The 27,752-nt window shown below is 40.9% G+C and overlaps 2 protein-coding genes across 5 annotated transcripts in view; one reads left to right on the plus strand and one right to left on the minus strand.

The window, feature by feature from the left end:
* The first annotated feature begins 16,413 nt into the window (after window positions 1-16,413).
* On the plus strand, window positions 16,414-19,098 carry srp9 (signal recognition particle 9). The gene is made up of 3 exons (XM_030720906.1): window positions 16,414-16,610; window positions 16,751-16,819; window positions 18,361-19,098. The coding sequence occupies exons 1-3, from the start codon at window positions 16,539-16,541 to the stop codon at window positions 18,478-18,480; spliced, it is 261 nt and encodes an 86-aa protein (XP_030576766.1). The 5' UTR covers window positions 16,414-16,538; the 3' UTR covers window positions 18,481-19,098.
* Window positions 19,099-21,383: 2,285 nt separating this feature from the next.
* Window positions 21,384-27,752, minus strand: part of LOC115773945 (kinesin-like protein KIF13B) — a 48,226-nt gene continuing 41,857 nt past the window's right edge. For 3 of the 4 annotated variants that reach the window (XM_030720902.1, XM_030720903.1, XM_030720901.1), the window contains 3 exons: window positions 27,111-27,176; window positions 22,865-24,254; window positions 21,384-22,766 (listed from right to left, as the gene is read on the minus strand). In XM_030720902.1, coding sequence (XP_030576762.1) covers window positions 22,504-22,766; window positions 22,865-24,254; window positions 27,111-27,176 — 1,719 coding nt within the window. In that variant the 3' untranslated portion in view covers window positions 21,384-22,503. The remainder of the gene's footprint in view (window positions 22,767-22,864; window positions 24,255-27,110; window positions 27,177-27,752) is intronic. The other variant, XM_030720904.1, reaches the window with a different exon arrangement.

Here is a 27,752-nt window from a genome sequence, read left to right on the forward strand (position 1 = left end):
CCTCCGTCACTGCTGCTTCCACAGTGAGATCAAGTAAGGATCCACTTCTCCTGCCTTACACGATACCTTTTGGTCATCCTCAAACTTGTGTGACAGTAAATTAAACCGAGTACCAGTGTACACTGTAAATGGAACGACTGAAACATCAGACGCTGGTGTAATGCAGTGGTTGTCAAACTTTGAGAGCTTTCTAAGAGACTGATTTGAATGCACAGATTGCAATGTGCTGCTGGAAACAGATGCGAACAGCGCGGACACTGGCAGACAGGTTGATTGCTTTACTGAATACATCGACTTCTGCAGAGACACAGTCATACCTACAAAAACTGTGCACAATAACAAACCCTGGATCACAAGTGACGTAAAGGCAATCCTCAACCAGAAAAGGGTAGCTTTCAGGGGCGGTGACAAAAAACGGCGCAAACAGGCGCGACATGACCGGAAGAAGAGCCTGAAAACGGTGAAAGTGGAATACAAAAAGAAGCAAGAAAGGAATCAACAAAACAGCAACATTGGTGAGGTGTGGAGAGGAATCTGTCACAGAGACAGGGGTCAGATTAGAGCTAGGAAGACTCTGAAGGCTGCTGGCCCTGATAGTGTGTGTCCAAGGCTGCTTAAGGACTGTGCTGCCCAACTGTGTCAATCTCTACATCCTGGATTGTACCGGTACCAAAAATAAAGTGTCCAGTTGAACTAAATGACTACAGAGCAGCGGCCCTTACATCGCACATCACGAAAACCTTGGAACAGCTGATTCTGCACCCACTGAGACTTGAGGTTAAAGACAAACTTGATCCCCTGCATTTTGCATACAAACACATCGGAGTAAATGATGCTGCCCTCTACACGCTTCACTGAGCCCTCGCTCATCTGGAGGAATCTGATGCTTATGTGAGAGTTCTATGATTTTTCAAGCGCTTTAAATACAATCCAACCAAATATGCTCAAAGACAAGCTCACAGGGATGGGTGTTTGTTTGCTTCCTGGATCACAGACTCTGACAGAAAGGCCACAGTTTGTCAGGTTGGTGAACTGTGTTTCTGGGACATTAATGAGCAGCACGGGGTGCTCCACAGGGGACTGTGCTGGCTCCATTCGTTTTCACATTGTATACAGCAGGCTTCAAATCTAATTCTGAGTCCTGCCACCTCCAGAAATGCTCGGATGACACTGCCATCGCGGCGTGTATCAGGAACAGGCAGGAATCTAAATACAGGGATCTCGTTAAAGCCTTCAGCGACTGGAGTCACAAAAACCACCTCATACTGAAGATTAAGATGCACCAGGATACCATCCAACATCTCATCAGGAGCACGCCCCGACATTTTCAGGCATGCATACGAGCACGTGGGGGTCATCAAAAAGTACTGAGCACCATTCTGGACCTGCCTGCTGCATCAGTTTTTCACTTTGATTTTTGGGGGCCTTTGTAGATTGATCATTTCGATACTTGTTTTAAACACACACACACACACACACACACACGAAAAGAGACAACAAAAAAAAACATCCCTTCCCTCAAAGACCCACTGGTGTCAGAGACACAGACAGCTGACGTTCTGCCACAGGTGGTGCTTGACACAAACTGTGTGATTTACTGCTCTGTGTGTGCGTTTATGTGTGAGTGAGCTGACGCGGGAGTGTATGCAGATGTAGTAAAAAATGGTGACTGTTGATCCCTGACGATTATTAATGTGCACGTCAGCTAGACGCAAGATTGTCATCCTGTTGTCACCATTACAGGTTCACGGCCAGAGCATGTGTTTCTACTTTTAGCTGGCTCCCTGAATTTCAGCTCTGTGTGTGTGTGTGTGTGTGTGTGTGTGTGTGTGTGTGTGTGTGTGTGTGTGTGTGTGTGTGTGTGTGTGTGTGTGTGTGTGTGTGTCATATCACACGTCCATCATCAACAACATCACTGATGGCACAGCAGCAAGTGAAGCCAGTAGTGTAAGCCCCTTACACACAAAGGGGCTGAAAGAGGCTTATCAGAGCTGATGCCAAATCAGAGCGTTAGTCCAAAATATTAAAAACACTATTTCTTTATGCAGTTCAAGGAGATACTACTCATCCACCCTCGACTGTACAAGAGCACAAGCGTAGAAATGAACAAACCAGCCTTGGCTTTGCGGTTGTAAACAAGCTGAAGGGAACGGCATGACTCTATCATTGTTGTAGAGTGTGGAAGACGGCCAGTCCCAAACATATCTGATAATTATATTTCTAGGAAGCTGTCAGATGTCCTAAAAGAGGATTATGAAAGAGTATTTTTTTTTTTAAAAAGGGTTGAGTTCTTCTAACTCTGTGTGGTGGAAAGGACACACCACAACATGAGCAGAGGCTATAGTTTGTAACATTGCCTCTGAGATTCTTTATGACCTGTGCTGTCAATATAACTGCGGAGGGTCACGTCACTGTGTTCTTCTTTGAAGATGGAGTGCCTGTGTGTGTGTGTGTGTGTGTACGTGTGGAAGCACTAACATCATTCACCCTGAAATTCAGAATCAATGCAAGTCATCCACTCGAGTGACTGAGCTGCGACTGACTCAGCTGATGATGAATGAGCCGTCAGCACAACACCCACTCCTCACCAGCTCCGGTATTGTGACATCCAACACAATGAAGCAGTAAATGTCATTAGATCCGAGGGAAATGAAGCGTGCTCTCACTGCTCAGAGGGAAAAGAGCACCATCCAAATCCTACCGCGAACAGCCCCATCTGAACTCAGGAGTCAGTTTTCTTTGGCGCTCATTAGGTCTCTGAAGTTCACACCAGAGAAACGCCTGTGAACTCTTGTCTGCCATCTAGTGTGCAGATGATGACATTGTCTGAAGAAGTTGGAGCACTTCTTACCAACACTTAGTAGTAAAAAAACATCTTTGTATTTGGGTTCTGTACTTATATACGGCAGTCAGGCTCTTGTGCATTTTTGAGCCATCTCCAATCACACATGTAATTCACAGAATTTCAGTCATTCTGCTTTTTACTGCGTGCATTTATTTGACAGCTCTGATTCCTGCTTTATTTTCATTCTCTTTCTGATACTTTGGGGGTATTGACTCTTATCATTTGAGTTTTGGGGGAAAATGTGAACAGTTTAAGATGTTTGTGAGTTAAAATGATAATTTTCTTGATTCCCTGTTTGTTAAGATTTGGGAGGAATAATTTAGTAAAAACAAAAATGACAGATTTTGAGTTGGTTTTGACTTTTTGGTTTCAGCTTCATTACCTACTTTAACCTGGTTTCCTGTGTGTTTAGTTCCCTCAGGGTTTCCTCCCTCTATCCTTGGCCCTGCTGTGTTTCCTTTGCGATTGTCCTGATCTGCTCCTCGTTCAGCCGTCCGTCTGTGAGGAGTCTCGTATGCTGGTTTGTCCCTGTCGAGTTGTTCAGCTTCGTGCGCCTCATTGTTTGTTTTGCTGGGCCTCAGTTTAGTTTCTTGAGTTCAGTTAGTTCTTTGCAGTGGAGCTCACTTAATTGAAAAAAAAAAAAGCTTTTGAATTTTGATTTTTTTTTTTTTATTTATTAAATTTGAGTTTGATATCAAAACGTTTCAGAAACGTTGGGATGGGGACATGTTTACCACTGTGCTGCATCTCCTCTTCTTTAGATGTTTACCTGAAGATCTCAGACACTCACTGCTGCTCCTCAGTTCTTGTCCTGTGTGCACACAGACTCTGACTCAATCTGTCTCACTCTGGATGAAATCTCTCACCTCTTTACACCTTTTTGTTGTTGTTGTTGTTTGTTTAATCAACCTCTACTGTGAACACATTCAAAAAGAACATATTTTTTTCAAAAATAATCCTATTTATCATTTCCATGATTTTCTTTTGTCCACTATTTTCAAGTGTGGAATTTAAATAAGAAACACTACTGTAACATTTACATTTTACAGTGTCCCAATTTCTAGAATGCATTAGTATTATTAATATTATTAGAGGAACTAAGGATGATTATATGATAAAAATCAAATGGTTTCAGTGTCAGTTTCTTTTGTTGGATTCTGCCATCTAGTGGCTGGAATTGGTGTGCAGAGGAGATGAACGCAGGTGATGCTACCTGAAAGGTGTGGAATAGGAAGACCGCGTAGGGTAGGTAGGTGGGTAAAAACGCGCATCCTACTTCACAACAGTGTTTTCGGAATTTTAAAGAAGGCGCTTACAGGGCCAGTGTGCTAATGGTCTGCGGCATTTTATTACATATTACACATCACATATTTCCCCCCGCAGTTACTTTCCCCCGAAGCCAAAATCCACCCCACAAGTATGAGAAAACATCCGACGACCTTAATCTGAGAAGGCAGCGACAGGGCTGAATGAAGCCAGCGCAGCAGCCTCACGGAGGCAAACCCGTCCACAACAGACCTGATGTGTCCGGGACAAAGAGACTAAATTTACCTCCGTCTCGTTTTAAGCAGATTTGGAAATTAAACGTGTAATCCTAGTTTCTGTTTTAGCACCGACGCTGTTACACTGAGCGTGATCAAACCTGTCAGTTTGGTGGAAACATAATCTCAGACTTTTTCTGAACACTTTGTAAGTTCCTCACAGTTTACCCCAAAGTCAGAACAGAATATCACACAGGCTGAAATAGTGTCTCAGTTTTTGTGTATACCTTTATAAAAATCCTTTTTGTTTGTTTGTAAGTCAATACGACACAGTACTTCACCCATTAACCAGACTTCCATACTTTAGTCTTAATGAAACATTTCTGCACAGTTTTTCTTCAACAGACGCAACTCAACAGCTGACAGCAGAATAAAGTTGATTACAGGGTGTCACTAAAACACATCAAATGGACTAACATGTTTAAATAGTAATGGGACACCTTGAGTGAGATGACTGTAGTAGGGTTTAATCCCGGGATCCGGGATTCCCGGGAAATGCGATCAGAACCATTTCCCTTTTCCCGGGAAACGTTAGACGGGAAACTGGGAAAAAAAGTCGCGCGCGTCGATTTGACTTTCAGAAAGAAAAGAAAGTTTCAGAATGTTACATTTAAGGAAATATTGAGAGAAGGGTTCGTTTAATGCGAAAAGCATTACTCTTCATTTCAGGCACGTTCAGCCTCCGTTTAAGGCTTCAGCCTTCATCTCAAGCGTTTTAATAGAGGTATTACACAGTTGTACTTTTTTCCTCTTTAATTTGTTGAAATCGTAGGCAATGTGTTTAGCCTAAGGTATTTTGTATTATATAATTTTATATTATTATATATTGTTATATTGCATTATATAGCCTATAAAATATGCCTGCCCTGAACAATAAAGAAATATCTGTTTAACTTCGAGTGTTTCTTTTCCTCGTTTGCAGCCACTTACTAACAATCATGAATTAGGATGCAGGCCTAATGTGTGAAGGAAGTATCATGAAATAGATTACTTTAACACATTTCGCTTTTAAAAGGGAGTTGAGTAAAATGTATATTTTTTAGGCTATAAGGATTGGCCAGTTTTTCAAAAGACGATTCACAACGAACCTACTTTAACCCTTATCAGGGGCGGTTCTAGGGGCGGGGCCACAGGGGCATTGGCCCCATCTGAAATCTGATTGGCCCCCTGAAGTGCCCCTGTCCTGTCACTCATCTGTCCTTTGTCCGAGAGCGAGGATCAAATTATAGGTGGATGCAATTCCATGCCGAAACACCAGTAGCGCTAATGAGCCAAATAGGAATGTCCAGTGTGAATAAAGCTTACAGAAGAAAAAGAAGATTTGAACAATCTCGCGGAGAAAGTTTTTTAACCGACAACCAATGCTTGTCTACATTTTTGATGAGTTTGTTAGTAATGATAAGTCATAAATCCCTTTTTACTCACAGCTGTCACACAGCTTAAGTCTGACAAACATTAAATTAAGAAGCAAAGTTAGTTAAGAGTAATGTTAACTGACGCCCTACTTGTGTTTGGACATGAATGTTAGCATTTCACTAATTCATGTACTTCTTTGTAATCTGCATTTGTGTGTTAACATTAACTATCACTGCCAAACATTGTCTATAATGTTTGGCAGTGACAGAGAAGAATATGAAAAGAAAGGGTCAGTCTCAGGCGGGAATTCAGCAGTTTTTGAGCAAAAGAGTGAGTCTGCCAGCTGAAAATGAGCAGGGTGAGAGGAGGGAGAGAGCAGCAGGACACAGTAGACCAGAGGCTGGTCAGGAGCAGGGCACCTCCAGTCCCTTTTCATCAGGTCAGGAATTATTTAAGGAGAGCAACAACAGTTAATGCTGTAATGTATGAAATGTCTGATATTGTTGTTTAATGAAATGGCACATAAAGTTCAGTGAATTCTTATACCTCATGGTTATAAGATTTACCATAACTTTAATGGCTTTAATTTTTGTTGGTTCATACATCTACCACAAATACTTGGCCCCTCTATGAATACTATGGCCCCCTGATGGCCCCTTACTCAGAAAAATCCTAGATCCGCCACTGGGCATTATAAATTTGCTGTTGCCAGAATGGCAATGACCAAGTCGTTGTGCATTACTCAAGGCCCTGTGTTATGTCATATTATAGTGTAGTACGGTAGTTAACTTTTCAATGACTATTACAGCGTTCCACTGGTGGAGATATAGTGCAACAGATGTCGCCACGACAGCGTGGCTGATAGTGTTGTAGTCAAGACCACCTAACCCGAGACCGAGACAAGACCAAGACCAGAGGGTATCGAGACCGAGACAAGACCAAGACCAGAGTGTATCGAGACCGAGACAAGACCAAGACCGGAGTGTATCGAGACCGAGACAAGACCAAGACTTTTAGGGTCCAAGACCAGTCAAGACCAAGACCGAGGGAGGGCGAGACCGAGACAAGACCAAGACCAGTGCCTGACGCTACATGACCCAATAAAATGTGAAACATGATCAAAATTCCTTCTCAAATTGATCTGAAAGATCCACATTCCCATAAAATCATCCTGATATTAAACAGTCACAGCTCAAATAAATATAACCATCTGTATTTAATACTCCTGCGTGACTTCCATCATTTATCACAGAATGTAAAACAATTATTCATAGTTCATCACAATAGTCTTAACTTTTCTCTGCCTTTCATAAACAATGCATAAAGTTGTGTTGTTTTTAAACCAACAACCTTTGTAAAAATGGGTGCTTTTTCAAAACCACATAGCTAAATGTGTAAAAGTGAAAAAATGGCAAACACTCATCAACAGTAAGTAAGCTGCAGTATGTAACTTTTATAAAAAATCAGTTTTTTACATACTTGTTAAAACCGTCACGACAGTATGAGACCGATAATCAAAAACAACCAATCAGAGCCAGGAGGAGGGTCTTAGCACTGTCAATCACTCCTCGTGTATGCTGCTCAATGTAGTTAAGCGCAATACTTCAAGATTTGGTATCGATCCTATGCCAAGTAAACAGGGACAATATCACCGATACCATTACTTTTTAATAATTATGAAGAATTTCCATGAAGTTTAACTGCTTTGGGATTTTTTCCTTTGAATCATTAATTAGTTAAAACCCAGGATATGGGCAAAGTTTATATGTAAGTAGAAAATACTTTATCAAAATAAAAGTTATTGTTCTGCAACAATAGAACATTAACAAAACAATTTTCCCCACACATTGATGTCTGGATTTTTTTCATAAATGAAGTGTACAAAATCATCACTCAAGAACAAATGCAAACTTTTTTTCCAGGTAGATCGTTCAGAAAGTATAATAAAAAAAATTTATAAAAAATGTCCCTTCATTCATTAATTTTCTACAAATTTAAATTTAAATTTGATTTAAATGTTTCATAGCAAAATCCTTTTTTTTTTTCCCCAAATAAAATATGTTATGTGTCACATGACAGTATAACAAAACACTGTGGGGAGGGGAGGAGCAAAGTGTGCCTGTGCTGTGACAGGAGCGACACTTAGACAGTCAGCTCGCATCTTTGATGAAACTGCAGCACTGCATACAGGAGAGAAACTGAAGCCAAAGTATCGATCTCATTACACTGATATTGATCAATACCAATACCACCGAACGATTGCTAGTGCTAATGGCAGCCCCCCTTTCCCCAGTACACTGTGGTTATAGGTCTGTTCTGGTGGTTACAGCTGACGTAAAGAAAAAATAACAGCTGACATCCTCTGCACAACACGCGCGCACATTCAAACATGCGCACTCACAGCACAGAGAAGTGGGGGCGTGGAAAAAACATCTCAGCGATCCACTCGTGTTAAAGGGTCGTTTTTTGTTTGTTTTTTTTTTCCAAATGATGGAAATCAGTTGCACCGATGGAGAACTAATGTGGAGGAAATGCTCCGCTTACACGGAGACACCTGAGCCGCAGAGTTGAAACGAAACATCAAAGCAACAAATTTGTGTGGAGGATTTTTAATAATCGAATTGCGTTACTCCAAGAATCGTTGCAGCCCTAAAACTTGAATTAAATTTTCAGTTTGTGGATCAAAATACATGAAGGTTGGTATTTACCTTTCATGCTGGGATTTTTTTGTTGAATCGGAAGCCTGAAATTTTCCTTTGATCTTCATTTTCCCTCTTACTTCTCTTCGTGTTCATGCCGGTTGTTATTTCGATTTATGCAGCACACACGTGACCATAGTGAGATCAAATGTACACATTGTGAATGAAACTGTCCGTGCTCTGTGGTAGATTGCAAACTGCGGTGAAATGATACAGGAGTAAGCAGCGATAATAGCGGCGACCCAGCCTGGGCGGAGTCTGCGAGGTGCGCTCCTTTGAGAGGCAGAGGAGCACAATCTTTGTTGGATTTGAATCAGTACGTTTTGCATCCAATAAATGCAAAGATGTTAAATAAATTGGACAGTATTCTGGCAATTTAGTGATATTTCCAGAGCTGTGGTCTTGACTGGTCTTGAAATAAAATCCCGAGTCCGCAAGGTCCGAGTCCATGACAAGACCAAGACCATCAAAAAGCGGTCTCGAGACCAAGACCGATCTCGAGTGCTACAACACTAGTGGCTGAGCCTTTATCAATGCTGTGTGGAGATGAACCGTATTGTTTTGCATCAGCAGTTGTAAAATATCTTGGTATAATTCCATGTACAATGCAGGAATATTCGTATTATATTTGTTAAGGGCAGAGGTGGCAAAAGTACAGACATTCTGTACTTAAGTAGAAGTACAAGTACTTGTGTTCAAAAATACTTTGGTAAAAGTCGAAGTACTGGTTCAACTTCTTTACTTAAGTAAAAGTAAAAAAGTACAGGCTCTGAAATGTACTCAAAGTAAGAAAGTAAAAGTAGTTCTTTGGCAGACATTTCTACCTGCTATTTTTGTGTAAAGCTAACCGAACCTCATTATATATTACTGTAATTATATAAAATAAACATGAGAACACAAATGTTACTCCAGTCTAAATTTTAATCCTAATGAATGCACTCAGCTTGAATCTGTTATGTAGGACAAAAACTGTGAAAGGCAATTTAAGCACAGCTCTGTTCTCTGTGTCCTCCATAGTAGAGGGTGACTGTGCCTCCACCTAAACACAAACATGAGGATACTCAGGGGTTACAGTGGGATTCAGAAGGTGGAGGAACCCTAAGATCAGCTGTAGCGGCTCTGCATGGGGAGAAGAACCACAACTTTCTATTGTGAGCTGCAGTAAATGATGTTGGTGTGCAGGCTGTGATCAGCTGACCTGCTGCTGCTGCTCTGAGGTTTACTGCTCTGTGTGGATGTACTGAACTCACAAAGATGTAACCCAGTATTTCACAGCTATCTGAGCTGATCTCCATCCCCTACACTGACAGCATACAGGCTGCATAAATGTTGGATTCAGTGAATGAATCTCAGCATCAGCAGCTTTGATTCAAACTCATCTCTGCTGCACTGATGTAACCTGTAACTCTGACCATGAACACAAACACTGTGCTCCAGTCCAACACAGAGCTTTACTGTAAATACAGTACAACAAGCTAACCTGTTTATCACACTAAACTACAGTATTTTCATACAATCTTTGAATTACACAACGTCAGCATACCTCAGTTTATTTTGCGGTCCTTACCTTTAAATCTAACCTCTCTTCTTCCTCTCCTGTCCTCTTTCTCCATCTCTGAGTGAACTTCTCTCTCTTTTCTCTCCCTGAAATAAAGCAGCTCTTCTTTTAGCTTGCAGACACACTGTGTTACAAACTGCACACACTTTGTGTGTTTGCTGATATTTGTTGAGCATTTAGAAACGTTGCATTTACCTGCCACATGTTACTCCCTTCATGCTCGCTCCTCTTCAGTAGCGCTAGCTAAGCTGTTTATGTGCCGCAGCGCAACTTACGGACTCGGTCCGGCCCGATTATAGCGCTATAAATGATACATTAATTATATGGGTTTGCGTATTTAATCCCTTTGTACCCTTTAAGCCCCGGAGGATGGAGGATAGGCCAGTACGATTGTCTCGTATCTGTTATTATTCCTCCGTTTAGCCTCAGATCATTTGTTTGACTGCGCACTGACTGGAAATGCAAACTTCTCCCTGACGTGTTAAAAAGTAACGAGTCTGTTTGAAAATGTAAGAAGTAGAAAGTACCGATACTTGTGTAAAAATGTAGGGAGTAAAAGTAAAAAGTACTCAGAAAAATAAATACTCAAGTAAAGTACAGATACCTAAAAAATCTACTTAAGTACAGTAACGAAGTATTTGTACTTCGTTACTTCCCACCTCTGGTTAAGGGAGTGTTGAGGAAGGATACAACACCGCATAGCTCGAGCACTCGAATGCCGAGATGTAGGTTTTATTGCATTAATCAAGCCAACGTTGCCCCCTACTGGGCATAACAGGACATAGCTGGAAAGCTACCTCTACAATATCAGAATAGGTTAAGCCCGACAGGCTACAGAAGGCCTAATTAAAATAAAAAAATAAAAAAAAACTTTTTCCCGGGATTTGATTCATGTCATTTTCAGGAAAAATATTAAACCCTAGACTGTAGCAGCTCATGGCCTAGGGTCACCGTAGCTGTTTAAGGGCACGGCTTAATTTTGGCATTAAAAGCTGCCATTCCTGTACTTAACCATTGAGAAGGTCAGGATTTCAACAGCTGGTTAAAAATCTGTGTTAGCTTTCTCCACTGGTGTGTGTTACAGTACTTTGTATACAACTGTAGTAAATTCTCTGGTCTGCTTCTCTGTTAAAACCATAGGTCTCACATGGATTAAAAAAATAATGATTTATTATCTCACTGTGCAACCCCCATGAAGGATCCTACATCTGCATTCCTTAATACTAGAAATATGATTCTTCTACTTGCTCAAGGCAAAACTAGAATTTCTTGGTTTTCCCTCTTTGTCTGCGTATGTGTTGTAGTGAATTGTAGCAGTCTGTCAGTTTTTACTGGTGTATTGGTGGGTGCACATGTGCATGCCTTTATGTATATTTTCTTTTTATCAATGTGACCCTAATTACAGGACATAAAAAACAAGACAAGACAATTTTTGTTTTTATTTGCCCAATTGTTTTATTGATGTTTGAATTTAACACTAATTTCTTGGTCTTTGTTTTTCATTGCTCTTTTTTGGTCCAATTCAATTTTATTTATTGAGCCCCAAATCACATCAAGAATTATGCTTATTGACATGATTACTATTGTTTTGACTGTTGGGTAAATGTTGTTGGGTCTTTACCTTAGAATCAAAAGCACCTTGAGGCGAGTCTCCTCAAGATGGTTTATTTTGAGAGACCCTATAATTACACAGAAACTCCAGTAGTCAAAACAACCCCCTATGAGCAGCACTTGGCGACAGTGGGAAGGAAAAACTCCCTTTTAACAGGAAGAAACCTCCAGCAGAACCAGGCTCAGGGAAGGGTGGTCATCTGACGTGACCGGTTGGGGCTAGTTGGTAGCTCATTGTTATTTCTTTGGAGGTAGAGAAATTTATGGGATTCAGGTCAGAGATAAAAACAATGATCCTTCAGGATCTGTGTGGTTCTGTAGCCAAGACAGACTGGTGTCTGGGACCTGCAGCAGCCTGGGGTCTGGGAACTGGGTCAGGCTGATATTTCCTCACTTGGAGAGGCATTGTCAGGTTATCAGGGATCATAAAGTGTGGTGACTCAAATACAATCCCTCTGACTGACTTATTTTTTGATACTCCAGAGGACATCTCTGTCTTCTGGCTCTTGTTTTCCAACTTCTCTCACTGGGAAGTATGACAATGGAAAGATGAAAGAATTCATTTCACACTCACAGACATTCCCCTCAGTTGGTCTGCCGTGCTCTGAGTTTCTCCCAGCTGTTCCAAGCCTTGGGCGAGCAACCCATCAGGATTCAGGTTCGCACAAATACTGTGAATTAATGACCATATTTACAGTATTATAAATAGGGATGGGAATTGATAAGAATTTAGCGATTCCCATTCCATTATCAATATCACTTATCAATTCGATTCCTTATTGATTCTCTTATCAATTCTCATTGGGTTAGTGAATAAAATATACCACAAATGGGTTGGTTTAACTCTTTTTAATGTAAAATAGAACAAAATTAAAATTAGTATAAAAAACAAGAATTCCTCTTTCAAAATTAATACTAGAAATATTTTAACATAAACTACAACTACAAGGTGTGCGAGAAACAGCCTCTGAGCCAGCCGGACTCTGGCAGTCCTCACCAACTACAGGACAACAGGAGATGGAGATTATTCATATTCATACAGTATAGTGAAAGCAGTACAGCCAAAGAGGGTTGTAACTGTCGATTATTCTATTGATTGAGGGATCGGATTAGAAATACATTTTTCATATTAATGATTCATGTGTATTTTTTAACTTCCATACTGCAGTTTTTTGCTGTGTGAAACAAACAGCGGTGGATGGAGCAGCTACAAAGTTCTCTTTTCTTCACCTTAACACTTACTGATCAGGTGGTTGATGAAGGACCTCCAGCTGTTTCAAAATAAAGGTTTTAAAGGTGGTTACAGGAAAAAGCGCTGCTGTTTTGGACGCCAGAAAAACGTTTCCTTTCGCTCCATCCGAGCTCACCGTCTCGGTAACGGCTCCGCTTTTTTTGCGCTTGCTGCATGTCAGGGTTATAATAGTTTTGGATTTTACATTATTGTTTAGTTTTAGTTAGTTTTTACTTTTTTTTCTCTAATTCAATTAGTTTTAATTAGTTTTCAGAGCGGTTTTGCTTGTTTTTTATTAGTTTTTATTTTAGGTTTAATGCTTAGTTTTAGTTTAGTTTCGTTAGTTTCAGTATTAGTTTTAGTATTTTCACACTTTGTCAGGTGCAAGATTCAATGCGCAAAAGTGACTATTGTGTAATAAAAACTCAACAAAAGATACCATAAAGAAATATATTCAACAACCAACAGTTCACAAGACAGAAGCACTACATGCTAAATGTGTAAAAATTAGGACACACATGAACATCAACAGGGAGAAACAAAGAAAAACATGAACTCCCAAACTCAATAATTCTACAATAAACTCCCAATAAACTCCAGTGTCAGTGCAGTAGATTAACAACAGCTACATGTGGTGTTTGACAAAAACAAACTCTTTGAAGGAGTCAAAGCTCAAATCCAGCTGCATCCTGATGTTCTCACCACCTGAAGCTGCTTCTGTTAGCTTGGTTAGATGCTCGCTGATTAGACTTGCAGGGTCTTTGCAGCCTCTGTACACAACAAGTGTCCGACCTCATGTCCGCATTTATGCTTGTGTAGCTGTGTGTGTTGTGTGTGTTAATTACCTTGTGGTCGTGTGCTGCAGTGCCAGCTGGGACTTTTTTGGTCCTTGCTCTTTGTGTTCAGTTTTTTGGCTGCAAACATATTTGTCCCTGTTTTTCCACTTCCTTCATTTCCTCACGTCCATTCCGACAGCAGTCTCCCTCCAGGAATTTGCTGACATTTGTGAGTCCTTATACTAATGCTTTGATTATTATTCCTGATTGTTATTCTCTCACTGATAAAGTAGACGGAAACGCACAAGAACTGAACAGGTTCATCACAGCGTTGCGGCAGCGTGGATGCTGCGTCTGCTGCTTTCTCGTGCACACGCACGCACACAGCTGCCCGACGGCGCTCCCAGAGCGGAAAAATGATCAATCCACAATAATTTCAGTTAGTTTTTTAAACTCACAATACAGTTTTAGTTAGTTATCTTTTTTTTCCTTTTAATTGTAGTCTTTATTTATTTCAGTTATCGACAATGTTTTTTCAATTTTAGTTTTCGTTATTTCGTTCGTTTTCGTTAACTATAATAACCCTGCTGCGTGTGCACAGACTAGTGATGGGTCGGTCGCGAACGATCCGGCTCTAAGAGCCGGCTCTTTGAAGTGAACGACGGAAGCCGGCTCCTGATAGTGAGCCGTTTCTTTTTTCTTTTCGTTCGTTTCCTTTTTTTTTTTTTTTTTTTGTGGAAGCCGCACGTGATTGGTTAAGATGAATGGTAGCATATGATCGTCTACACTGAGCGGGAGGGGAGGGGCCACGGACACATTGCGCAGTGAGTAAACAAACACCAGAGAGGGAGGGGCTCCTGCAAAATGCGCTAGGAGACAGGAAAGAGCCAGAGGAAGTTGTGCGTTACATAGAGGCTACACGTGGGAACAGTGAGGAAAATGAGTGACAGAAAGCGTAGCAAAGACTGGACACATTTTAACCTTATACCTCCAAACATGTCGAACGAGACACCACGTACTTCAAAAGTGCCGGTGTTTGCGAACTTCTGGTCACAAATACCGTAATACCACTACATGACTGTGAAGTGTAATTTCTGAGCTTTCAGGAACCGTTTGAATTTTTTCAATAGCACAAATGGTTGCCGAGTTACAGTGAAAAGCCAGCTGATCAAGTTTCTTTGACCAGCTGACTATGTCTTAATCAGCTGTTCGGGGCTTGTAAGGTCAGGAAACCCGCGATTCAGCAGCGATCGCCTGGCGTTAAAGGATTATTCTGATAGACAGACAGAGTGTAGACTGCAAATTTAAAATTTAATATCAAGCAGGCTGCAGAAACAACCTACATAGGTATACTGTATACGAATTGTTCATCCCTCAGTGTAATTATAAGAACAAAACAGGGCAGGTCATCAGGCAGGAGAAACAGGATCAACTCCTCAAAGGCCCTTGGTGTTTCTGATTTCCAATCTTTTGTTTTATAATTTGTATTTGGAGCACTCTATTATATGTTGAGTATATAAAGAAATGTTTGATATAGGCCTAATGTACGTTTTTACATTAGTAATTCATTTTACACTTTTTTTTTTTTAATTAAAATCTAAGGAGCCATTTGGGAGCCGAAAGAGCCGGCTCTTCTTTGGGAGCCGAGCCTAAAGAGCCGGCTCTCTGAAAAGAGCCTGAATTCCCATCACTAGCACAGACTGCACGTAAAACAGCTTCATTAGTATTGCACTATATGCAATGCAAAGGGGCGCCGCACAAGAGGGGGGCGCCAAAACGATGTGGGTTTTCATCTTTCCTGATCTTACAGCTCATGTGCTTGTCCAGCACAGAGTGTGACCTTGGGTGCTGGGCGGCAGGCGTTGTGCCAAAAAGTGATTTCCGGTATTTACCAGAAATGTATAATCTGAATCAGAGAACACGAACAGGACAGAAAAATGAAACAACTGGGAAAAAAAAAAATAGACACAAGTACTTTATATTGCTGCCTTACAGCTATCTGAATACTTGCTCGCTGTGTTGGTGTGAAATGTTTGATTTTTTAAGGCTTTTTCAATGCTTATGAATTTTTTTTTAAATCAACAGACTTCTGTAAAGCTGCAATACAATATTTCACAGTTTCAATATTTATGTTTCACTTTAGAGCTCTTGACCACAACCACTTGGGGGCGACATACAGAAATTGCTGCACCGTAACGCACAGTAACATTTCCGGGTCGGGATCAGTGATTAATTTCAAAACAAAAGCTTACTGGGCCCCTTGAAATTGCTCAGAAAAGCAAGAGGCCATTTGAGAAGTACGGCAGTGTAAGTCATATGACACTGCACAAGATGCATTACACCATTCAAATAAATCAATCAATAAATAAAGTCAAACCCAGAAAATAAATGTAAAGAACTGTGTGTAGCTGAGACACTGGAGAAGAAACTAAATCATTAATGTTTTTCTCTCTCCTCCAGTAACATTACTTTTACTCAGTGTTAATTTTTTCTCTTCTCTGGGCTCTGTTCACCCGATTTATATATTTCTAAGACACTTTTATAACCTTACTCAGATCAATGCTGAAATAGACAAACAAAGCCAAGTCCCAGTTAGAGTTCTTCCAGATAGTTATTCAGGCCTACAGCCTACTATTATTTAAATATTTACGTCCAGCATACTGAGAGTACAACTGGTCCATTTAACCACCTTAAACCAAGTTTAAACCAAGTTTTGCGTAAAAAGTCTAATCAAGACGAGGATTTCCCCTAAGCTGGCGTTTCACTTCTCTTATTTTGAAAGTATATCCGGGCCGTCGTCTCTTCATCCTGATTGGTCGCGGTCACGTTGCTGCTGATGTGGTCTTCCGAAGTTAGCAAACGTGAACAGCCGATTCAAACTTGTTCCCTGCTTTTTTAATATCGTATCTGTGTTGAAAACAATGCCTTACTATCAGACGTGGGAGGAGTTCGCCCGTGCAGCAGAAAAACTGTACCTGACAGACCCCATGAAGGTAAAAACAGCTTTATTTGATCAGGATCCCGCGGGAGAGCCTGCTAGCTAGATAGCACGTCCGCGACGTGACTGCGCTGACTGTGTGTGTGTGTGTTTTTTTAAATTTATTTTAAATTCTCGCCTGTTGTCTTTTTGCAGGTCAGGGTGGTTCTGAAGTACAGACACTGCGACGGAAACCTGTGCATTAAAGTGACTGACAATGCTGTGGTAAGTACACCGACAGAATAACGGCGGCCGGTGAAATGTGAGGGATTCCCATTAGAAATCCCTGAAAACTGCTGTGGTGAACGAGCAGCCACAGGCAGCTTTCTTTGTTCTCTGATTAACTTTTCGCTGGCACTAGTTTGTGTGAGACTAAATAGGGTCGTTCAGCGGAGTAACACAGCAATCCTCAGCAGCTGCGAGGCTCTGTAGTTTGACACAGCTGTGCACTGGGAGGGGGTGCATTTTATCATTATTTATTTATTTTTTTTAACCACCCACCTCTTCATTTCCTGCGTTGTGCTGTTTTTTGTGCACTAACGTGGAGCTTTTGCCTGTCAGTTTTTTAGTCGAGATGTCTGTTGTTGTAAAGTCGAGAATGATACACAGTGTGTGTGAGCCTGACTGTAATAGATCCCAGATATGAGCTCAGTCTATACTGTTGAGATCTGGCCCCACATTTACAAAGCCTATCACTAGGATTAGATCCTGGTGCTCAAGTGCTAAGAAAATTCTTAGAATTATGTTGTTATTAAAGAATTTCTCCTTTCACGTTTGGACAAAGTCTTCATAAAGAGAGGTGATTCCTAAAAATAAAAACTTAGCCCTAAAGAGAGCTCCTAACAACTGCAGTGGAGAGGAAGACTTAGGAGGTTCTTAAACAGGGGAGAGAATGACAGAGGATGTAGATTGCTATGGGAGGGCATCAGCATGCCACTCTGCCCTCTTTTTTTTTTTAACCCTTTAAGTGAGATAATGGCATGTGGGTCATTTTATCTGAAATTATCATGAGCCTTCTGCTTGACCGTCTCAGATATGCATAAAAATGTTATTATGGTCTGAATGCAGTATGTGTGTGATGGCTGGAAGCGGCCCATGGGCTGGGAGTTTGGGCACCCCTGCCTAACACTGTGGCTGCTACAGGCAATAAGTGCAGGGGTCAGGCTATTGGCATTCTGACTGTTGGAATGAATGCTGCAAGAATTGTTATATAAACTTAACACAAAAAGTACATTTGGAAAATTTGTATTTGGTCAATCTGCCAACCCCAGACAGTAATTGACTCTTGTTTGGTGTCATTTATTGGACTGGATGGTTGCTGGTTGAAGAATGGGTTGCCATCCCACAGCAGTGTGTGACCAGCGTGAGGAGGAGGTGCCAGGCTGTTGTGGCTGCGTGTGCTTCTTCCACATGTTACTGAATTATCAGACTCCTTCAGGGCAATGTGCATGCTTACAAAGTGGGTCTTTGGACCATAAAATTTCTAGGCAATTTGGAAAAGGCAGAGCGGAAAAGATCTAAAAGTGTGATGATCTGAGATGAAATGACTTGGAGGATTATAGTCATTTGTACTTGTGCTCTTGAGAGCAAATAAAAACATGCTGAATGGACAAATCAGTAATATCACGCACCATGTGCTGCGTTTTTAGTGTTTCGCAAAACCCCATGATTTATGTGACTCCTTAATCAGTACCACAAAATGATTGTCACTCCAGTTGTCATTCGTGCTTAACTGCCCTCATTTGGTGTCTTTTCCATCTCCACAGTGTTTACAATACAAGACAGACCAGGCCCAGGACGTGAAGAAGATCGAGAAGCTCCATGGGAAACTGATGAGACTCATGGTGTCCAAGGAGACGCACAGTGGTGCCATGGAGACGGACTAAAATGCTCTTGAAGAGCTAAACTTTTGGAGCTCCTGGACTTGAGTTCAGAGGACATGGAGATTACTACAACATCAGAGGGAGATGAGGCTCATAGATGGGAATGTGGAGAGATGGATCTGGCTGCCTGCACTGGTTTAATGCTGTCAGAAAAGCGATATCTATCTATCTATATATATATATATATATATATATATATATATACTGTATATATTCTATTCTCTCCAATTTTTTTTTTAAAGATACCTTCTTACTCATTTAAAAGCCCAGTGTCCCAATTTTCATTTGCAGGTATTGTATTTACATCCCTCGTGGCATAAATCAAATAGGAGGTCAGTGTGTGCTGCTCAGAAATGTAAAGTGGGGGGTGGGACAGTATCTGCTGCTGTGTAAGCAGCTTTGGCGCCTTGAATTCTTTAAAGACCTTTGCATTAATTTTCAGTTTTGAAGGGAAACAAAGATGGCAGATGAAGACACTTTATATGTTTTTACATCTTTCTAGCTATGTCATTATTGTGCCACATGAATGAAGCACGGCTTTCTGATTTCCCAGCAAGAGAATGGAGAAACCCACAGTTCCCACACTGGCATATTCAATAAATATTTGTTTACTCCAGTGGAGCAGTGCCTCTGATATTGGTCTTGTTCTGGATTATATTGGCTTAAACAGTCACACATCGCATTATTATGCTAGACAGAAGATGACATTGAGTTGGAATTAGTAAAGTGAGATATAATTTATCTTATTGAGGACTGTGGCTCAGGAGGTAGGGCAGGTCATCTACTAATCAGACAATTTGATGGTTTGAGTCCTGGCTGCTCCAGCCTGCGTGCCAAAGTATCTTTGAGCAAGATACTGAACCGAAATCCGTTCATCAAAGTGTGAATTCACTTCAGTTTTATTTATATAGTGCCAAATCACAGCAGGTGCTTTATATTAAGGTAAAGACCCTACAATAGTTACAATGTTAGTGTTTGTTTGAATGGGTGAGTGAGACATCCTGTATAAAAGTGTTCTGAGTGTCCATTTATCCTAAATTTGGGAATTTCTTTCGTTGAAGCAGTGGAGAAAAAAAATCTAATTAAATACAGCAAAAATAAATGGCTTAAATAAGTACAATGGTATGTAGCTCAATAAAAAACAAGGCCAAAGGACGAGGCTAAAATGAAGGCAAAGTAAATAAAGTATAAATCCCAATAACAGTATTAAGCTGTAATATTTAACAAAGTTAGTGTAAAATCTAGTGTAGTTGTCCTGTAAGATGAATACTTTTAAACATCTAAATGGTTTGGTGATGGCTTCGCCCAGCGTGGAGAAAAAAACCTGACAACAGCACTGCGCTTCTTTTTTTTGGTTTAGGTTGATCCAAACTGGCAGCAATGATTTTTATAATGACCTGTTTCTTTAACTCCATTAAGACCAGGACATGTTGTACACTCCCACAGTAGCATGTAGTAGTAGTGGTGATGTGTTCTGTATCCTGGAGTTCAGCCCATACTTCTTCCAGGAGCCAGTTGTGGTTCTTTGCACAAGCACACATGCAACGGACGTTAGTCTTCTTGGTTGCGCGGGGTAAGCAGCTTGTGAAGTACCAGGCCAGTGTTGGCTTTGTGGATTTCAGGGTCAAATTGTACATGAAAGTCTGGAACTGACACGCTCTCTGCTGGTTGTGTCCTTGGCCGCATGGCAGATATAAAATAATCTATCACCTGCTGAGCAAATGATCTCGAACCTTGACCACCATCTAATGAATGCAAAGAAATTGGCCACTTCTGATTTAATATGTGCAGCACAGGTTTTTGTTGACTGGATTGTGAAACATGGTCAAAGAGGTGTGTAAGGTCTGCTCACTGAAATCAATCTCAAACTTTAAGGCTCAGAAACTGCACCCCCACTTCGATGTTTATTTTGAAGCAGTGTCAACACTTTCAAGAAGCTCCTCCACTGACTCACTGCTATCAGTTCTGTTTTTCCCACAGAATCTGGGCCTGAGCTTAGCTGCACTGCGACGAATCGTTATTTCTGCAAAGTGCTTTGCAAAAGAATGTTTTCATTTTGATTCCAGCTTCTTGCAGCAATGGCTGGAATTTCTTATCACCGATGTGTTGGGAATGTTGAATTTCCTCCTTAATAGAATCTGTGAGCGCCGCTGAAAGTTTCTCAGACTGAGTCTGACTGCACCTTTTTGAATAGTGGTTCTGTCACTTGATCCAAAAGGGGCACTGTAATTTCAGTGATCGCCTTGTTTATGATATATTGGACAATTTTTAGAGCTGCAGTATTACTGTCCTGGGAGACTATTTTGTGGCCTTCCTTCTCGTGTATTTCCTCTAATTTGTTGTCTTCTCCCACTATTATTTCCACATCTGATTCCTCAGACTCCTGGCTCTGCAGCCGACACCTGCAGAGATGGTCCATGTTGTGGATGAAACCTTTAATCATTCTGGAGGGAAGAATGATCATATTATCGAGCCTTTTAGGAGGAACCACACATAATCCCTCTGAACTTGAACTGCTGCTGCAGGAGAAGCGGTTTGCATCTTGTGTATGTGCTGCATAGACTGCCTCTACATCATATAATACCTTAAATATTAGCAAACATTTTTAGCTCTTCCATGAGTTAGGGATGCGATAAAACAGCAGTTTGTAGGAGCTGAAATGGAGTGCAAATGTGGCCTAAGAACACGCTTGGATTTTTTTTTTTGAGACCTCATTTGTTCTGCAATAATAGATAATTAAAGTAGAGAACATATAAGCATATAATGTGCCTGAGAATAAAGCTGTATGAATGAGACTTTATGCTCTTTATAAATACACACCACTCACTAGCAAAGCAAAATACAATTGATTTACCATCACTTGTAAAGAAAGGATTTTTGCATTTTATTGTCAAAAAGATCTTTAAATAAACATTCAAACAGTCAACTTGATCATTTTAAATGCATATGTATAAAATACCTTATTGGCCAGACAAAAAACTAAAATACATTCAAAACGAAATCCCTCAAGTATCCTCACCAACCAATCGACAGGCTCCAAAACACACAGGCTATGCCACTAGTAAAGACACACATTCTCACACAAATCACATCACCTCATTTGCTTGACAGGAAGAGAAAATACAGATTTAGAACTGTTACAAAATTTCCACCAGTAGAATTTTTAAAGAGTGCAATTATTTTTCCAACAGTAGAATCACACAATCAAGACCCGCAATTTTTAACAGTTAATACTACACAGTTTGGTGGTATATGGCTAAGGCATTTTTCGAAGGCTTTATTCAAAGCATTTCAAGGCACAAGCACAAAATTACACACATTACAAAATAAAACAATTTTGTTTTAGACAGAAATCCAGATGTGTGTATCTTTTGAACAGCACAAAGGCAAAAAGAAAGAAACTGGCTAACCTTTGGACTTTTAAGATGAACTTATGCTCAGCAATTCATGCCAAGCACATTTGAGCCACAAAGTCTAGTTTGTTTTACTAGTGTGATCGCTGCCTACTGTGCCCTGACCAGGCCTGGTTTATTTAGGGTCAGGAACTTACATATAGTGTGATTATTAACTGTGGCCCAGCATGCTTCCTAATCAGTGGCTTAGTTAACAAAGGTGAGCGTAAAGTGTGTCACCGTGTCCAAAAAAATGCCCCAAATAAACTAAAATATCCATAAAATCATGAGCTTAATTTTTCTCATGCACAGTACAACGCCTTATGCAAATACATCCATAGTGTATTTCCAGTGCTTCAGCTAGTTTAAATGGCAATATGAGTAGCAGAACAGTTTAAAAGAGTACAAATTTTGATTGTTGTTTGTAATTTAATGTCATTTGAATAAATATATTAAAACATTTTAGTAGCATGCAAGTATGGAAAAAAAAATTCACATTTTCAGCTGAAACATTCAATATTTCCCAAGTACATCAGGTAGGAATGTCCCTTAACAGGAAAAGCAAAAAACATTTGCTTGGCCTTTAACCACACCAACCAGCCTCTTGGTTTGTACGGTGGCTCCATTTAGTTTCTTAAGTGTTCCATGACTTACGGTTGTCTCCCCTGCTGCGACTGGTTGATCCCATGCCACCTTCACCTTTGGCCAGAGCTGTAAGGGCTGCCAGGTTTGGGCTAGACCCCGACAGGTTGGTACTACGGCGCTTTTGCTGCTGCTGCTGCTGTTGGCGACGGCGTTTGGCACCGCTACGGGTTACTCTGTCAGGTCTTACCAGCACCCCATAACCAGGGTTGCAATGGAAGTAGTGCTTACCACCAACTGAGCCATCGTTCTTTCCTGAAAGAGGAAGAATTGTTTGAGCTTTTAACTGGAAAGAATGAAGAATGAGGTGAGATCAGACTAGTAAAAAGGTGTCAGGTCTAGGCTCAACCTACCTGCTGGTACCTCAAGTTCCACTCCAACCCAAGTACCCTCTGCAAAATCTGTGGGTCCCACATATCGCACTGTACCATTCTTATTGGCCCCCACAGTCACAAATTCCCCTTCTTTTAACCAATCAGGAAGAATGCTAGAAGCAGCTGTATCTCCCTCTTCTGAGTCAGATATGATTTCCAGGCTTTCCATTGGCACTGAGAGTCCTGCCCCAAAGTTGCTGGCTTGGTCTACTTGAGCAGGTTTACCCTCCTCCTCACCCACAATCTGCACAAAGGACTTGAGGTCTGAAGACTTCACTTTCTGAATCTTGAAGGGGTTGGCTACTGAGGAACCAGATTTGGAAGCGGGAATGAGGCCCATGGCAGGTTTGACAGAAAGTGCTGGCTGCTGAACCTCACTGGTGGCTGAAGATGAGAATAAGGAGGAGGCACCATTTGTGTCAGGGAGATCAGAAGTTGACTGTTCCTTGGATGAAGCATGAGCACCCAGGTCTACGGGTGGATCTGGATCAGGAGCTGAGGCTTCAGACAAAGCTGGGATTAGAATTGGAGATAGATCTTGAATACTCTCAGAAGCTGTCTGGTCTTGTGTGGGCTGTTGGGGCTGTGGGACGGTCGATTCCAATTGCCTCTCTCCTTCTTGGGTAGATGGTTGTGTTTCATTAGAAAAAGCCACTTGACATTCTGCTTTGGTTGTGGCAGCCACCTCAAGATCGTCTTTTGAAGGAGTCTTTGGTTTACTTTGGTCTATATGCAGTAATTCTGTCTGTTTGGTCTCATTTTCTTGTGCTACTGCTGAATCTTTGTATGTCTCTGAATGATCTAATCGTTCTGATCCAGTGTGGGCAACCGTTGAATCTTGTTTTTGTTCGGTCTGGTCCGGCAATTCTGCTTTTGCAACTGGATCGGGTTTTTCTACCTCCTTTAACTGGTGTGTTGGTAACTGATTTGCTTCTTGCTGACTGAGAGGAACATCTGATTTGGATGGCTGCTGGTTCATACTCTCTGCATCTGCTTTCTCTTTCAAATATAGCAGTGACTCCTGAGGACCTGATTGGTCTAGAAAAGGAGACTCAAGACCAGTGTCTGATTGTGTAGTGAAAGAAAAAGGAGAGACCTTCTGCATCACACCATTTTCCTCTTTTTCCTCATCTAGCACTGCTTCAAAGTCATCTGCTCTGCTATCAGATGGCGGAGGCAAGTCCCAGCTCAATGTGTAGACTTCTGACAACGTTACTGCAGATACGCTGGTTGATATGTATCCACTGGAAGTGTCACTCACTGGGCTGGAAGTGGAGTCTTCGGTCTCTGGGATGATTGGAGGTGGAAGATGCACAGATCTGGGGATCTCCCTTTGGATGTCAACAGGAATGGTTTCCTCAGTGGGCACCTGGGGGGACACCGTGGAAACAATGGTCTTAGTCACCCAAAGTGCAGCAAAAGACTGAAGATCTTAGTTTGAAATGTTGCCAGTTTCCAAAGATGGAATTACCTAAAATCACTTTCTGGCTACAACCATAAACTGTATATAAGATGGATATAACCACCCTTATGTCAGCCACTGGTTAGTGAAATCTCACGGTGAATCCTCAAGCTGAATGTTTTCACCGTTGCTGTGGGTCTGACTGAAAAACTGATGGGTGACTTGTAAATCACAAGGCAGGTCTGCCCTAAAGCATACCCTGCTTTGACCTCCTTTTTGACTGTAATCGGGGACAACATATTATAAAATAAACATGGCAGCACTGCATTAGATTCACTTTTCAAACCTGGAAGCTACATCACTATTAAGTTACGGCCACCTGAGGACAGCAGAAATATTTGAATCACAGCGACCTCATGAATCCACTGAATCCAAAATTTCTACAGCCTGTATGCTGTCAGTGTAGGGGATGGAGATCAGCTCAGATAGCTGTGAAATACTGGGTTACAGCTTTGTGAATTCAGTTCATCCTCACAGAGCAGTAAACCTCAGAGCAGCAGCAGCAGCAGGTCAGCTGATCACAGCCTGCACACCAACATCATTTACTGGAGCTCACAATAGAAAGTTGTGATTCTTCTCTCCATGCAGAGCCACTACAGCTGATCTTAGGGTTCCTCCACCTTCTGAATCCCACTGTAACCCCTGAGTATCCTCATGTTGGTGTTTCGGTGGAGGCACAGTCACCCTCTACTATGGAGGACACAGAGAATAGAGCTGTGTTGAGATTCCCTTTCACAGCTTGTGTCCTACATAACAGATTCAAGCTGAGTGCATTTGTTAGACTTAAAATTTGTTTGTATTCTCAAGTATTATTTTATATTATTACAATCAGTGATGTCAGTAACGCGCTACTTAGTAACGCGTTACTCTAATCTGACTACTTTTTCTCGGTAACGAGTAATCTAACGCGTTACTATTTGCAGTCCAGTAATCAGATTAAAGTTACTTATCCAAGTCACTGTGCGTTACTTTTTTGCATTTTCCTCAGTACAAAGATATATTTTTGCTTTCTTCTTGCATCTCGGGTAGTGATGTCTGGCAGATGCGACAGTTAAATCCCGTTTTCAGCATGAGGACAATAACAGCACAGCGACACAAATGTAAACAATGCAGGGAGGAGAGAGATGCGCGTTTTCCAGCTGAAATACAGACACTATAGTGAGTCTGTGTCAGCTAAAGATGACAACATCAAGGTTAGCTGTGCACTTTGTGCTGGCGACAAAGTGCTATCTAGCTTCAAAAACACTACGTCAGACATGAAGTAACATCTGGAGTCACGGCACAGTCAAACTTACAGAGCGAGTCGCAACAGTGGTCGCAACAGCTGTTGAAAGTAACTAATATAGTAACTTGTAACTTTTTAAAGGAGTAATCAGTAGTCGGACTACTTTTTCAAGGTAACTATACCATCACTGATTACAATATATATATATATATATATATATATATATATATATATATATATATAATGAGGTTCAGTTAACTTTACACAAAATAGCTGGTAGAAACGTCCTCCAAAGAGCTACTTTTATTTTCTCACTTTAAGTACATTTCAGAGCCTGTACTTTTTTAGTAAAGAAGTTGAACCAGTACTTCGACTTTTACCAGAGTATTTTTTAACACAAGTACTTGTACTTCTACTTAAGTACAGAATGTCTGTACTTTTGCCACCTCTGCTTACTAGTGGCAACAACCAGCAAGATTTTATTGATACAAAGGCCATTACTGAATCTGCTTTTATTAATGATTTCTGATTCTGTGTGTGCGCGTGTGCAGGGTGGGGGCTGGTGACCCATGAAGCTGTAGTGCATGCTTCAGGTCATTTCCCTTAGATCACAAGGTACAAATACCCTCTTTGGTGCTTGGAGGATATAGTGATATAGTCTGCTTTTATTCACCCTGAGAATGGAACAATTTTTTTTCTGTGGCACCTTCTCAAAACCAAGATTGCCTTATTTTTTCTGAACTTTGGGGTTGCTGCAAGTTATCAAACTGTGGCGGTAAAAACAGAATACAGTAAAGGCTTAATATAAACTTGATGAAAATATAGATTTTTTTTGTTGGATGGCCACATGGTAAGCACAAATTTACTGTAAAACTCAAGCACGCCATTGTGGAAAATGCTCTGGAAACCCCCATAAAGGCTACAAATTGACTGATTTAGTATTTAACACAATACACGACAGAAACTGAATGCTGCTTTCTGTTCATCATAATACATCCAAAAGCTGTTTAAGGAGACATTAAAATTTGGATTGTTCAAAGACACCCAGAGACTGCTTAATTACATTACAGCAGCACACACACACACAGTTGCTTCCACCTTGTGTGTATACCTCCCTATGTTTACATCAAGAGTTCACTGTAAAAGCAAATTAAATAACTTGGTACAAAAAGTTCAGAAATTTGTGTTTGGTGGATCCTTTCTTTGTTCTAACAATGCTTCTTGGTACTAAATCTTGTACTGTTGGAAAGCCTGTTTAGTTGCCCTTAAATGGTGGCACATTTGTAAGGAAAAAGCATTTGTGGGCTGAGCAGCAGAGTTGAGTGGGGGGGAGGGGAGTTGTGCCAATGAAGAATGAGCCAAATTCACTTAAGGTAGAATAAATTCACAAGTCACTATAACTTTTTACACTGATGAAAAATTCTAGGGTTTTTTTTTTTTTGGGTTGCCATTTAAAAGTAGAATTGAAATTCAAAGAATAGGTTCTTGGTGCTTACAGATACCCACAGCATAACACCATCTGGGGCTGGAGAACTTACTGGCTGCTGGTGTTTGCTCATGCCCTCTTCAACACTGGCTGACTGCACCACGATGCGCGGCAGACTCTGTGACAGGGATGGAGTTAGAAAGCTGTTAAAAAGTTCATGTGATTTCAGATAAAACATCACAAAGCTGCTAATTAGCACCGAGAGCTTTTCAAGCTGATTTCAAGATGTAATCATGGGGCCAATCAGTTCAGTCCACTTCAAACCTAAAGATTTAATATTAACAGACGTTCCCAAACAGACCTGTTCATTATGCACTGCATGATGTGGTGATTAGCTGCTGTGTGTGTGTGTGTGTGTGTGTGTGTGTGTGTGTGTGTGTGTGTGTGTGTGTGTGTGTAAGCCAGAAACAAGCATATGGAAGAAGATTTCATCTGATTCAAACTGCCATGCTCTCTCTCTAGAAGCCTTGAAAGATACTGAACTACTAGAACTAACTTTGCCAGCTGATCATCTGTTTCAGCATAAAATGATGATGCAGTCATCTTTTATAATTATTATTGTATATTCATGTAATAAAAAGGAATGAAATAATTTACTTTGGTAATCACATTTCAAGATGTTATATGAGATGCAGACAGTGCAGTAAATAGTTGCTCATTAGACTCAATCATCATAAACTAGTAAAACAATCAG

This window comes from Archocentrus centrarchus, chromosome 24 (assembly GCF_007364275.1).
Source record: "Archocentrus centrarchus isolate MPI-CPG fArcCen1 chromosome 24, fArcCen1, whole genome shotgun sequence".
In the NCBI taxonomy this organism is placed as follows: domain Eukaryota; kingdom Metazoa; phylum Chordata; class Actinopteri; order Cichliformes; family Cichlidae; genus Archocentrus; species Archocentrus centrarchus.